Source organism: Ranitomeya imitator, chromosome 4 (genome assembly GCF_032444005.1).
Source record: "Ranitomeya imitator isolate aRanImi1 chromosome 4, aRanImi1.pri, whole genome shotgun sequence".
Classification (NCBI taxonomy): Eukaryota; Metazoa; Chordata; class Amphibia; order Anura; family Dendrobatidae; genus Ranitomeya; species Ranitomeya imitator.
The window spans coordinates 233,489,671-233,502,201 of record NC_091285.1 but is presented as its reverse complement, the minus strand read 5'-3'; the positions used below and the strand labels follow the sequence as shown (position 1 = coordinate 233,502,201).

At 46.1% G+C, this 12,531-nt stretch overlaps 1 protein-coding gene across 4 annotated transcripts in view; it reads right to left on the bottom strand.

The window, feature by feature from the left end:
• The window catches only part of LIN7A (lin-7 homolog A, crumbs cell polarity complex component), a 140,325-nt gene that overhangs the window by 28,443 nt on the left and 99,351 nt on the right, over positions 1-12,531 (bottom strand). For 2 of the 4 annotated variants that reach the window (XM_069764426.1, XM_069764425.1), the window contains exon 3: positions 402-473. The exons of the other annotated variants lie outside the window; for them this stretch is intronic. In XM_069764426.1, the coding sequence (XP_069620527.1) occupies positions 402-473 (72 nt within the window). The remainder of the gene's footprint in view (positions 1-401; positions 474-12,531) is intronic. 4 annotated transcript variants of the gene reach the window in all.

The following is a 12,531-nucleotide window of genomic DNA, read 5'->3' as shown; positions in this document are numbered from 1 at the left end:
TGATGGGTATTTCAGTGACCTGTCAGTCAGAGATAGAAGGCAGGAGGATGATGGGGAAAAGCTGTAAGTGTAGGAGAGCTGTAAGTGCAGCGCCCACCCACTGCATTTGTTGCCTCATTCTGCGGTAACTGAAGTTTAATCAGAAATACTAATTGGAATGTTTGGTGTACCCATGCCATGGCCATGAGGCTCAGTGCACCATGCCGAACTTTGGTTTTACATGTCCCTGCCTCTCTCTCTGGTGATTGACACTGACTTGCCTGTGCTTCATCTGCTGTGCTCACTCCAGGCAAGATAGTGTTGTCTCTTATATAACCTTACAAAAAAGAATACTTCTTTTTTAAGAAATAAATGCTTGTCTGCCATGTAAATGGTGATGGAACTAGACATTGGGATCTTACCTTTGCAGTGGCTCGAGCCCGAAACTCAGGGCAGCCATTAATAGGAATGGTTTCATGCATATACTGGTAGACCTGAAAATATGTATAAGGTACAAAATGAGCAGTATTAATAAAGTGATCTTATGTTGTTATTATTATTATCTTATATACTAGACTATATGAAGTATTTTTGTGGTGCCCCAGGGTCCTGTTTGTCGCAGTAGTGTCACTTTTCTCCCGGGGAGAGTGATATTACGTTTGGAGGCAAAGAAGGTTAACTGCGTCCAGGTATCACAAGCATGCAACACATTTCACACTCCAGGCCACCAGGGGGAGCTCCTGACTCTATTTACTAGGTCAATCCCCATATATATAAAACTGGTAGTCTGTAGGGAAAGTTAGTCAGTTCCAGACAGTTAGTCAGTTCCTGGCAGAGCTCCAGACCAGAGTCTGAGGAGGATGGAAGGTTAAAGGAGCTGTGCATGCCCTCAGAGCTGCAGCTCCCAGAAAGAGACATTGACGGCAGAACTGTATTGCAGCGAGCGTGCAAGGAAAGCAAGGCAAAAGAGAGGATACCAGAGGAGGACCAGCCCCGAATAGACTGCCTCCCTCAGAGGCGCAGAAGACCGGTAACCGGAACACTGAGAGAGTAAGGACCTCTACGCCTTACCTCAGAGACCAGTAAGGACAGCTATTTGCACGTTACCTGTCCGCACCTACACCCAGGAGGCACGGTGACACCTCACAGAGCCGGGTTATCTAAGAGATCCTATAAACAGGCTCAAGTCACCAGTCATACGGGTTTTGTCCTATCCTATACAGAGAGATAACATCTGTGAAGACCTTATGTGAAGCCATAGGCAGTAAGTGACTACACCACTACAGCGCAAGGGAAGGCTATTGATTTCCACCTGGACAAGGGGACTCTGGACTTGCCTCCAAACCGGCCGGACTCTGCCTGCCCTGTGATCTGATGCTCTGGACTGTGGATGCTGAAGTCTTCAGTAAAGGTAATGAGACTGCAACCTTGTGTCCTCGTTCTTCACTGCGCCTCTCACCATTCTACCATCTACACACCGGGAAGCCCTGGGGATATACTTCACCTGTGGGAAGGTATACCATCTAGCTGCCATAACTTCACCCCAGCGGACCCCTTAAAGCAGCGTCGGTCACCCTGACCGAATACCAGAGGTGGCGTCTCAAACATAAACTCTATCCCTTTAAAGACCTTTCCCCTTTTACATGGGTGCCCAGGGCCACGGACAGGGTCGCAGCCACCGTGACATCCCCCCTGTGAACCACAGGACCCGGTACCAAGTACCCTTAGCCCGCAGGGCGACTCATTTTCATAATCTTATTAAAAAGGGGTTTTCTTTGATATGCCATCACTTACTTTCAATAGTGATGGCAAATCACCAGACTACTTGTATGTAATCACTTAACTGATCGAGGGTGTCTGCCAGAACCATGTGTTCTCACTGGTAATTGTCATGAGTACCATAGGTTGGACTACCATCTATTATAATTTTATGGCATATCCAATTGATACACCATTCCATTATAAGGAAGCAATATCCCTGAATTGATTATATAACCATTTAGAAAAATCACATTAAATATAATGGTCTGCATTGTTTATAAAATGGAGAGAACAGTGATAATTGTATTGCTAAATTATTATAAAAAATGGTGATAACAAATAGGATACTTAGAAGCAATATAACGTGGCTGGTTCAGCTTGTTAACCAAGGAAACATAAGGCATCTCAGTGATTTCATAAATATCATCATGTTGGGAAATGAGCTTCAATTTAGGCGATTCTAAGGCACTTATCCAGTTGGAAAGAATCTGTTTGGCTCTGATGGAAAATGAGTTTAAACTTGCCCAAACAAACCTACTTGGCTCTTTAATTTCTGTGTCATTAATAATTTCACAGCTATTTGTGTCATAATATTATGCTTAATTAATACTGTGATATTTCTATGGTATTAAGTGATAACTTACTATTTGGGGCATATGAATTAGAAATGTCTAAGGGCTTGTTCACAAATAGCATTTTTTTATTCTTTTATAGGATGGGAAAAAATAGTAACAGCAAAATAAAAATGCATAAAATAAATGTATGAGGAGAGACGGGGAAACGTGAAGAGTCTATTGAGGGGAGTAGTGTGAGGAGACAGTAAGGGTAAGAAAAGTGTGAGTGAGCATAGAACAGAGACTGAGTAGTGTGGGGGTAGCATTGGGGAACAGTGTAAGAGTACAGCATACCAAGGAGGGGGAGTGTGGTGAGAGGACATAGTATAGAGACTGGGGGGCCATATAGGTAAGACCCAGTGTCAAGGGTGGGCCCAGTATAGAAAGGAGGGGGCAGTGTGGAGAGCATGTACCACAAGAGGGACAGTGTGGGATCATATTTTGTGCAGGCAATCTATTGAGGGGCAATTACTTATTTAGGGGCTCAGAGTAGGGCAGACATTTTTATTCAGGAGCATTATAATGACACTGCTATATTTAAGGGCATTGTGTGGGGATGTGTTGAGGAAGACCAGAGAAGATGGAATTCTGAAGAGACTGTGGATGAAAAACTTATCATGGGGTCTGGACAAGATGAAAAAGAAGGCACCTGGATGTAAATTGTTTTCTATGTGACTGCAGACTTCTGAATTCTCACTGTGCACACTGCATGCTGTCAGGATTCTCTCTTGCCGGTGATTTGCATACATGAGCTCACGTGCCGACTAGATATGTGTGGTCTCACTCAATTAAAATTGAGCGAAGCTGGACACGTCTAGTCAAAATGTGGCCAGAAGTATACAAATCACATACTTGTGCAAAGGAGAATCCTAAAAGTGAGCAGTGCATGCGCTGTGAGAATTCAGAAGCCTGCAGCCACCTATAGTAACTGCAGACTTTCATCTCAAACCTGTACACACCCTTTTATTATAAAATGAAGCCCTGTTACATGCCAATCCAAACAGCCTGTAATATCCTCACTGACAGGATTCAGCTCTGCTTGCTGGTTCCAGCAGTCATCACATGACCCCTTCACTTATATGCGATTTTCATACTTATGGTCCTGTGACAACAAGCTTTTCTTCCTGCTTCTCTCAGATTTTCCCTGCACATTGAATTAGGGCGAGCAGATTGTCAGTGCGTAACTAATAGTGATAAGCGATTAGTGACATATTTGGATTCTGAAAAATGGGAACAAATACTTTCTAATATCCGTGTATTTGTACCGAAAAATGAATCCAATGCACGTCAATGCACATTGTGTTAATTCATAGTTTTGATGCCTTCAGTGTGAATGTCCAATTTTCATAGTCATGAAAATACAGAAAAATCTTTAAATGAAAAGGTGTGTCCAAACGTTTGATCTGTACTGTACATGCATATATTACATCTATCTATCTGCCTATCTATCTAAGAAAAGCAGGCAATTCAGCAGCTGGGACTGTAAAATCACAGCAGAAGCCAACAGCATAAAATAGATGGATTACACACAGTATATACACATAGAATAGATAGAAATATAGATGTCAGTGACAAATACAATTAATATAGTGTGTGTGCAGCTTACTGAACATTCATTTAACTATCAAAAGATTATTTTTCAGAAAAAAATGGCATGGGCTCCCGCATAATTTTCTTAACCAGCATAGGGAAAGTCAATGGCTGGGGGAAGATGTTCATAGCCTGGGAAGAGGTAATACCCACGGAGCTTCCCAGGCTATTAATATCAGCTCACAGTTGTATACTTAGCCTTTACTGGCTATTAAAATGGGGGACCCCCCAAAAAATGATGTAGGGTCCCCTCATAATTAATAACCAGCAAAGGCTATGCAGGCAGCTGTGGACTGATATTAATAGCCTAGGAAGGGACCATGGATACTGCCCACCCCCTGACCCCAAAAGACTAAAAACATCAGCTCTCAGCCACCCCAGAAAAAGCGCATCTATAAGATATGCTAATTTTGGCTTTTAGCCTCACTCTTCCCACATGCCCTGTAGCGGTGGCAAGTGGGGTGATTGTTAGGGGGGTTGATGTCACCATTGTATCAGCTGACAATAATCCCAGAGGTTAGTAATATAAAATCACACAGAAAAATTCCCTTAATTGAAAAAATGACACAAACTCCTTTAATAAATCATAATTAAACCATACTTACCAACATCGTCCATTCCACTGATGCCATTGCCTTCTTGAAAATAGTTAAAATAAAAAACAACAATATTCCTCACCTTTCCACAGAAAAGATGATAATCCTTTTGTACCGCGACAGGTCTAGCTCTGCTACATCTAGATGGCAGGCTGCATGGTTGTATGATGCGACCATATAGCCTGCCATCCAGCAGAGACAGTAAGCAGCATGTGCTACCACTGCCCAGTGTCTCGGTGAACTCATAGGACTTGTCTGACGTCACCGCGAGCTTGAGAAAGTTCTCACCCTCCGAGTCCCGATGCCATCAGAAAGGTTCTGGGAGTTCACTGCCAATGAACTCACTTCACCTATTTGACATCAGCGTAAGTGCCAAAATAAATTTTCCCAAGGTGCTTGTGCTAATGTCAAATTGGTACCGGAGATGTCAGTGTCCGTGTGTGTAATACATGTGGAACATGTGTGGCAACCATGTGCCACATCAGTGCCAAACAACGGGCACCTTGGAAGCAGCAGTACAGTAAGCGCTGTTCACCGGGACCTGGTGCTGAAGATGACTCTCATCTCTCTCCCCTGCTTAACCGGTAATCAGCACAAACAGGGGAGAATGATGATAGTTGTATTAAAGTGAGAACAATGACAGCTGGCGGTGGCTGATGGGACTATTACTCCCATCAGCCTACACCTGCCGCCTCTAATAACAGTACCAGCAGGAGCGGCTGATGGGAGTATTCCTCATCCACCGCCTATGTGGAAAGTCACTGAGTATGCAGTTCAAGCTCAGTGACTTCACGGTAGATCACGGTGAGAATCTCACACCACAATCTGCTGTGAAGTCACTGAGCTTGAACTGCAGTGACCTCATCACTGACTTTTGCTCATGGTGCTGAGGTCACCGCAGTTCAGCCCTGCTGTGAACACAGCCTCAGTGATGGGAGGTAACCTCAATGACGTCACCGCTAGTCAGTGACGCTGCGCTCATTCACCAGTGGTTCTCAGCCTGGACAGTCGCACCTTGGCACTGTCGAGGTTGAAAACTGTTTATCCTCGAGACATGGATTAAAGCGTGGGACAGAATGACAGACAGGTGAGGTATATGGTTGTTTTTATTTCATTTCTGTTTTATTAATGGAGACATGTTTGTTATTTTAAATTAAAATGGGAAAAGTGTGTTTTGTTTCATTTCTAATAAAAGACTTTATTTAGACTTTGTCTTTATTTACCATATATCAATAGGATTGGCAACTGATGGGTGTCTCATAGACTCCTCTCCATTACTAAGCCGTGGACTTGATGTCACCTCACAATACAAAGGTGCCATGAACCCCACAAATATGAACCCCACTTGCCACCACTACAGGGCAAGTGGGAAGAGCCGGACAAAGCGCCAGGATTGGTGTATCTAATATATGCGCCATTTCTGGGTGTCTGTGGGCTACTATTTTTAGGCTGGGGGGGCAATATCCATGGCCCCTTACCAGTCTGGGAATTCCAGCCCCCAGCTGTCTGCTTTAGCAAAGCTGGTTGTCAAAAATGGGAGGGACACCATGCCATTTTTCAAAAATATTTATTTATTTAAATAATTAAAAAATATGGCATGGGGACCCCACTATTCTTGATAACCAGCCTTGCTGAAGCTGACAGCTGAGAGTTGCAGTAGCCAGCTGTGAGTTTTGCCTGGCTGGTTATCAAAAATACAGGGTAACCCAAGCAAGCAAGCCCAGCATGTTCATTGGCTGTGTTACCGCTTCTGTCGCTGCGTGCTGCCGCCGCTCCTCCTTCAGGTCCCAGCGCACCAGCTTTTCTTCCGGTGCGGTGTCCCTTCCTTCTGCCGCTGCGCGTCCCCGCCGCTCCTCTTCCAGGCCACAGTGCTCTCTTCCTCAGATCGTCTCTTCACTTCCGGTATCTCGCTCTGTCAGGGGCGTCCGGTGTTTGCGCAGGCGCTCTGGGATCTTCAAAGGACGCATGCGTTCCTCTGTTATTCTTCCTCCCCCGGAACTCTCCAGTGACAGCCAATCTGGGTAAGACTTCTCCTATAAGAGGCTGTCCTTCCTGCCTTGCAGTGCCTGATTGTCATATAGCCACCTCTTGTGCATCTGGCCCGTTCGCTCTATCAATGCTCTCAGTCATTCTTGTGTACTGCGTAGTCCTAGCTTTTTGCCTTCGTCTTACCTGCTTCGTTCCCGTGTTGTTTGTTTTTGTTTGTCTTTTTCAGCTGCTTCACCGTTCCTATTTTAGCCCTTCATTATTTATTTTTTCCTGCAGCCTTCTCCAGTCTCGGCGCCCCAGCCACTCCGGTCTGATGTCCGTCTTCCTGGTCCAGTGGATTGGTCCTGCCTTCCTTGTTATCCTTTTTGTTCTCCACCCTCCTTTGGCTTTTTCCTCTCAGTCCTTGCTTCCTTCTCTCTAGAGCCGCCGCTCTTGGTACGGTCACTGTGGTTTTGGCTCCTCTGGGCTTGCCCCTGACGGTCCCTGTATAGGGGTCGGTCTCATTAGGTCAGCTCGCCCTGGGGTAGGTCTTTTCCGTGGTCCAGAGGATCCACCTACGCACTTCAGTAACACGCTACAGTACAATCAGGCCATGGTCCCCACCGGTACCCCATTCTCGGCTCAGAAGGAGTTGGCTTTCTTACGCGAAAATCAGCAGTGCATAATGTCCTTCATGAAGACTATGGAGTCACGATTGTCATCATTACAGGCAGCTGATCCGGATAACGCCGCTCAATTAGTGAGCCTTTAGCAGGAGCTTACTCAGCAGCGAGATGCTCAGGCTCGCATGCTGAGTTATATGGCCTCCATTGATGATCATTTGTTTAGTTTTCAGTCTATCTCTTCTGCCTCCGCTCCGGTACCTTCTCACGATTCCGGTCAGCCTTCCATTCCTCATCCACCACCTCGTCTTGGTAAGCCTCCGAGATTTAGTGGGGACCCCAAACTCTGTAGAGGGTTCCTGAATCAATGTCGTCTCCACTTTGAGCTTCTTCTCCAACAGTGCCCCACTGATCGGGCTAAGGTGGCTTTTCTTGTTTCTCATGTCGAGGGGGAGACTTTGGCCTGGATTAATCCCTTGTGGGAGCGCGATGATCCTTTAATCTCCCACTTAGAGGATTTTCTCGGGACCTTTCGTAAGGTCTTTGACAAACCTGGACGTTTGTCCCTCTTTAACCTTCATCAGGGTTCTCTGTCGGTAGGCCAGTATGCCATCCGTTTTCGTACTTTAGCCTCCGAACTTGGGTGGAACAATGAGGCTCTAGTTTGCGCTTTCTGGTGGAGCCTGTCGAGCCAGATTAAGGATGAGCTTGCAGGTTGAGATACCCCTTCGACCTTAGAGGATCTAATTTCCCTGGCCACACGTATCGACCTTCGCTTTCAAGAGCGATCTCGTGAATTCGCTAGGGAGAAGAGACATTATCTTTCCATGCTTCCCTTTCGTCAGTCCAGTAGTCCTCGACTCCCTTCTTCCTCTACTCCTTCTGCACCTGAACCCATGCAAGTGGATCGCGTTAAGATGGCGGAGCAGCGTCGTAAGGAGAGACGTACCCAGGGTCTCTGTTTCAATTCGGTAGTGCCTCCCACTTGATGCGTGGTTGCCCTGAAAGGCTGGAAAACTCCACTGCCTAGGACAGGTAAGAGAGGCCTCCCTAGGTGTCCCTGTTTCCTCTCTACCTTTGACCCTTTCTGTTTTACTGGTCCTCAATCAGAAACGTTTCTCCGAGGTCGCGTATGTGGATTCGGGCGCGGCAGGTAATTTTGTCAGTCTTGAAGCGGTTCAGAGACTTCGCATTCCAGTTCTCACTTTGGACACTCCACGTCTAATTGCATCAGTGGACGGCAGACCTTTGCAAGAGGCCATCACTATGATTACTGAAGAGGTTGAGTTACAAATTGGAGCTCTTCATCACGAGAGGATTGCTTTTCATATTCTACCTAACCTTTCCCATGCTCTATTACTCGGTTGCCGTGGCTCCGTACTCATAAGCCTACCCTTGATTGGCGTTCGGGAGACGTGCTTCGCTGGGGATCTACTTGCCAAAAACAGTGCTTACAGTCCGCTTGTCCAGTCGCTCCTCCTCTGTCTACTCCTGTTCCCTTAGGATTACCTTCTCCTTATTGGTCCTTCGCAGACGTCTTCGACAAACAGGAGGCTGAGAATCTTCCTCCTCATCGTCCTTATGATTGCCCGATTGAGCTTCTCCCTGGTAGTACACCACCTAGAGGTAGAATCTACCCACTTTTGCCTGCAGAGACCCAGGCTATGTCCGAGTACATCCACGAGAATCTGGCCAAAGGATTCATCCGGAAAACTTCCTCCCCTGCAGGAGCAGGGTTTTTCTTCGTTAAGAAGAAAGACGATACCCTTCGCCCTTGTATTGACTACCGAGGGTTAAATAACATCACAGTCAAGACAGGTATCCTCTTTTACTCATCCCGGAGCTCTTTGACCGAATTCGAGGAGCTCATATCTTCACCAAACTTGACCTGTGGGGTGCTTACAACTTGGTTCATATTCGCTGGGGTGACGAGTGGAAGACCGCTTTTAACACCCGGGATAGCCACTATGAATACTTGGTCATACCTCTGCAATGCCCCCGCAGTATTCCAAGAACTCGTTAACAATGTTTTTCAATATCTTCTCTACTCTTGCGTAGTTGTATACCTGGATGACATCCTTGTATTTTCGACTGATCTACCGTCCCAGCGAAAAAGTGTTTGCATGGTCCTATAACGTCTAAGAGAGAATCACCTTTACGCCAAATATGAGAAATGTCTTTTTGTGCGGACTTCTTTGCCTTTCCTTGGATACATTATCTCTGATTCCTGTTGTGAATTCTGCTTTTGGGTTCCCTCCAGTGGTTGTAGGTGGGAATGCAGTTGTCTCTGAGTCGCAGTCCTGGCCAGGTGTATCTGCTGATTGCAGTTCTGACTGGGATATTTAGGTGTGCAGGATTCATTAGTCCTTTCCAGTTGTCAATGTTTCTTGTGAAGAGTTGGTTCTCTTTCTGGCATCTCCTGCTTAGCTGCCAATTCGGCAAAGATAAGTGTCTGTTTCTTTTTCTGTGGCACACATGCAGTGTGCTTATATTTTGTGCTATTCATTTGTTTTCTCTTGTCCAGCTTAGACTGTGTCAGTGTTTTCTCAGTCTTGTTGGATTCTCTGGAGTTGCAGATATACACTCCCCATCTGTAGTTAGATGGTGGAGTTTTTGTATTTTCTGCTGTGGATATTTTTGGGAAGGATTTTAATACTGACCGCATAGTATCCTGTCCTATGCTTTCCTATTTTAGCTAGTGTGGCCTCTTTTGCTAAATCCTGTTTCCTGCCTGCGTGTGTCTTTTCCTCTACTACTCACAGTCATTATTTGTGGGGGGCTGCCTATTCTTTGGGGTTCTGCTCTGAGGCAAGGTGGAATTCCTATTTCCATCTATAGGGGTATTTAGTCCTCCGGCTGTGTCGAGGTGTCTAGGTTTTGTTAGGCACACCCCACGGCTACTTCTAGTTGCGGTGTTAAGATCAGGGTTTGCGGTCAGTATAGTTACCACCTACTCCAGTGAAAGTTTTCATGCTACTCCAAAGTCACCAGATCATAACAGATTCCGGTCTTAAAATGGATCCCGATAAAGTGAATGCTATTGTCAATTGGCCACGACCCTGTGGGGTGAAGGCCATCCAACGATTTCTTGGTTTCGCCAATTATTATAGTCAATTTATACCTCATTTCTCCCCCGTGATCCAGCCTCTTTCCTCTCTCACCCGAAAAAGTTCCAACTCCATAGTTTTGACTCCGGAGGCGGAGAGGGCCTTTGAATCACTTAAACAGTCTTTTTCCACCGCTCCAGTCTTGCATCATCCGGAGGTTAACAAACCTTTCATTCTGGAGGTGGACGCATCCTCCACGGGGGCCGGAGCAGTGCTCTCTCAACGGACTACTGTAGGTTGGATGATTCCCTGTGGCTTCTTCTCTAAGGTGTTTTCAACATCCGAACAGAACTATACTATCGGAGACCGCGAGTTGCTGGCCATTAAATTGACTTTAGAAGAGTAGAGGTATCTGCTAGAGGGTTCTGTACATCCATTTGTTATGTTCTCCGACCATAAGAACCTTGCCTATCTTCAAACCGCACAGAGACTTAATCCTCGACAAGCCAGATGGTCCCTGCTCTTTGCCTGTTTTGAGTTCGAGTTACGTTTCTGACCGGGTAAAAGGAACGACAAAGCAGACACGCTGTCAAGGTCTTTTCAGCCAATGGACATAGAGGAGGCACCAGCATACATCATGGATCCTTCCAAAGTTATTTCCGTGGCTCCCTTGAAGATAATTTGTCCTCCACCGGGTAAAACTCTTTTACCGGAGAGTAACAGAGAGAGGGTGTTATGTTGGGGCCACTCTTCTAAATTGGCTGGTCACGCAGGATTCAATAAGACTTTTCTTCTCATCTCTCGCTATTATTGGTGGCCTAAGTTACGTCTAGACGTCAAAGAATTTGTTGCCTCCTGTCCTTCCTGCGCTAAGAACAAGGTTCCTAGACAGCTACCTTTTGGAACCCTGCTGCCTCTTCCAGTTCCGTCTGCGCCGTGGCAGCATATTGCCATGGATTTCATTACAGACCTTCCAAGTTCTTCTGGCTGTACAGTCATCCTTGTGGTTATTGACTGGTTCTCCAAAATGGCTCATTTTGTTCCTCTGCCCGGCTTACCCTCTGCACCCGAGTTGGCAACGGTTTTCATCTTAAACATCTTCAAACTCCATGGCTTCCCTCAGCACATCGTGTCCGACAGAGGAGTTCAATTTACGTCTTGTTTTTGGAGGGCTTTATGCAAACTCATGAAGGTGTCTCTAGATTTCTCTTCTGCATACCACCCCCAAACTAATGGTCAAGCTGAGCGAACAAATCAGATATTGGCTGCTTATCTGCGACACTTCACCAATGCCCATCAAGACGACTGGGTCAGTCTGCTTCCGTGGGCTGAGCTTGCTTACAATAATCATTCCAGTGAGGCATCTGCAAAATCTCCTTTCTTCATTGTTTTTGGACAACACCCTTCTGTGCCCCTTCCAGTCTCTCCTACCTCTGGCGTGCCAGCAGCCGACTCTCCGTCTTTAAGCTTTTCCACGATTTGGGGCGAAGTGAGAGAAGCACTCAATAAAGCATCATTGAAAATGAAAAGACATGCTGACAAGAGGCGTTTGGATTCTCCTCTTTTTATGTCTGGCGACAAAGTCTGGCTATCTTCGAAATTCATCAGTCCTACAAACTTGGTCCACGTTACATTGGTCCCTTTGAGATTCTGAGTCGAGTCAACGATGTCGCTTGCAAGCTGAAATTGCCTGCCTCGCTCCGTATTCCCAATACCTTCCATGTGTCTCTACTTAAACCTGCTGTTTTTAACCGCTTCCATCCTCCCTCTTTTACCTCTTTTCCACCTGTCTGTGCTGACAACAACATATTTGAGGTTAAGGATATTGTAGCTCAGAAAAAAGTTCATGGAAAAGATTTTTTCTTGATTGATTGGAAGGGTTTTGGTCCAGAGGAGAGGTCCTGGGAACCTTTAGAGAATATCAATGCTCCTCGTATCCTAAACAAATTTTTTTCTAGTCGGGGTAAAGGGAGTAGTAAGGGAGGGGGTACTGTTACCGCTTCTGTCGCTGCGTGCCGCTGCTCCTCCTTCAGGTCCCAGCGAACCAGCTTCTCTTCTGGTGCAGTGTCCCATCCTCCTGCCACTGCGCATCCCCACCGCTCCTCTTCCAGGCCACCGTGCGCTCGTCCTCAGATCTTCTCTTCACCTCCGGTATCTGGCTCTGTCAGGGGTGTCCAGTGTTTGCGCAGGCCCGTTCGCTCTATCGGTGCTCTCAGTCTTTCTTGTGTACTGCGTAGTCCTAGCTCTTTGCCTTCGTCTTGCCTGCTTTGTTCCCGTGTTGTTTGTTTTTGTTCGTCTTTTTCAGCTACATATCCGTTCCTATTTTAGCCCTTCATTATTTCTTTTTTCCTGC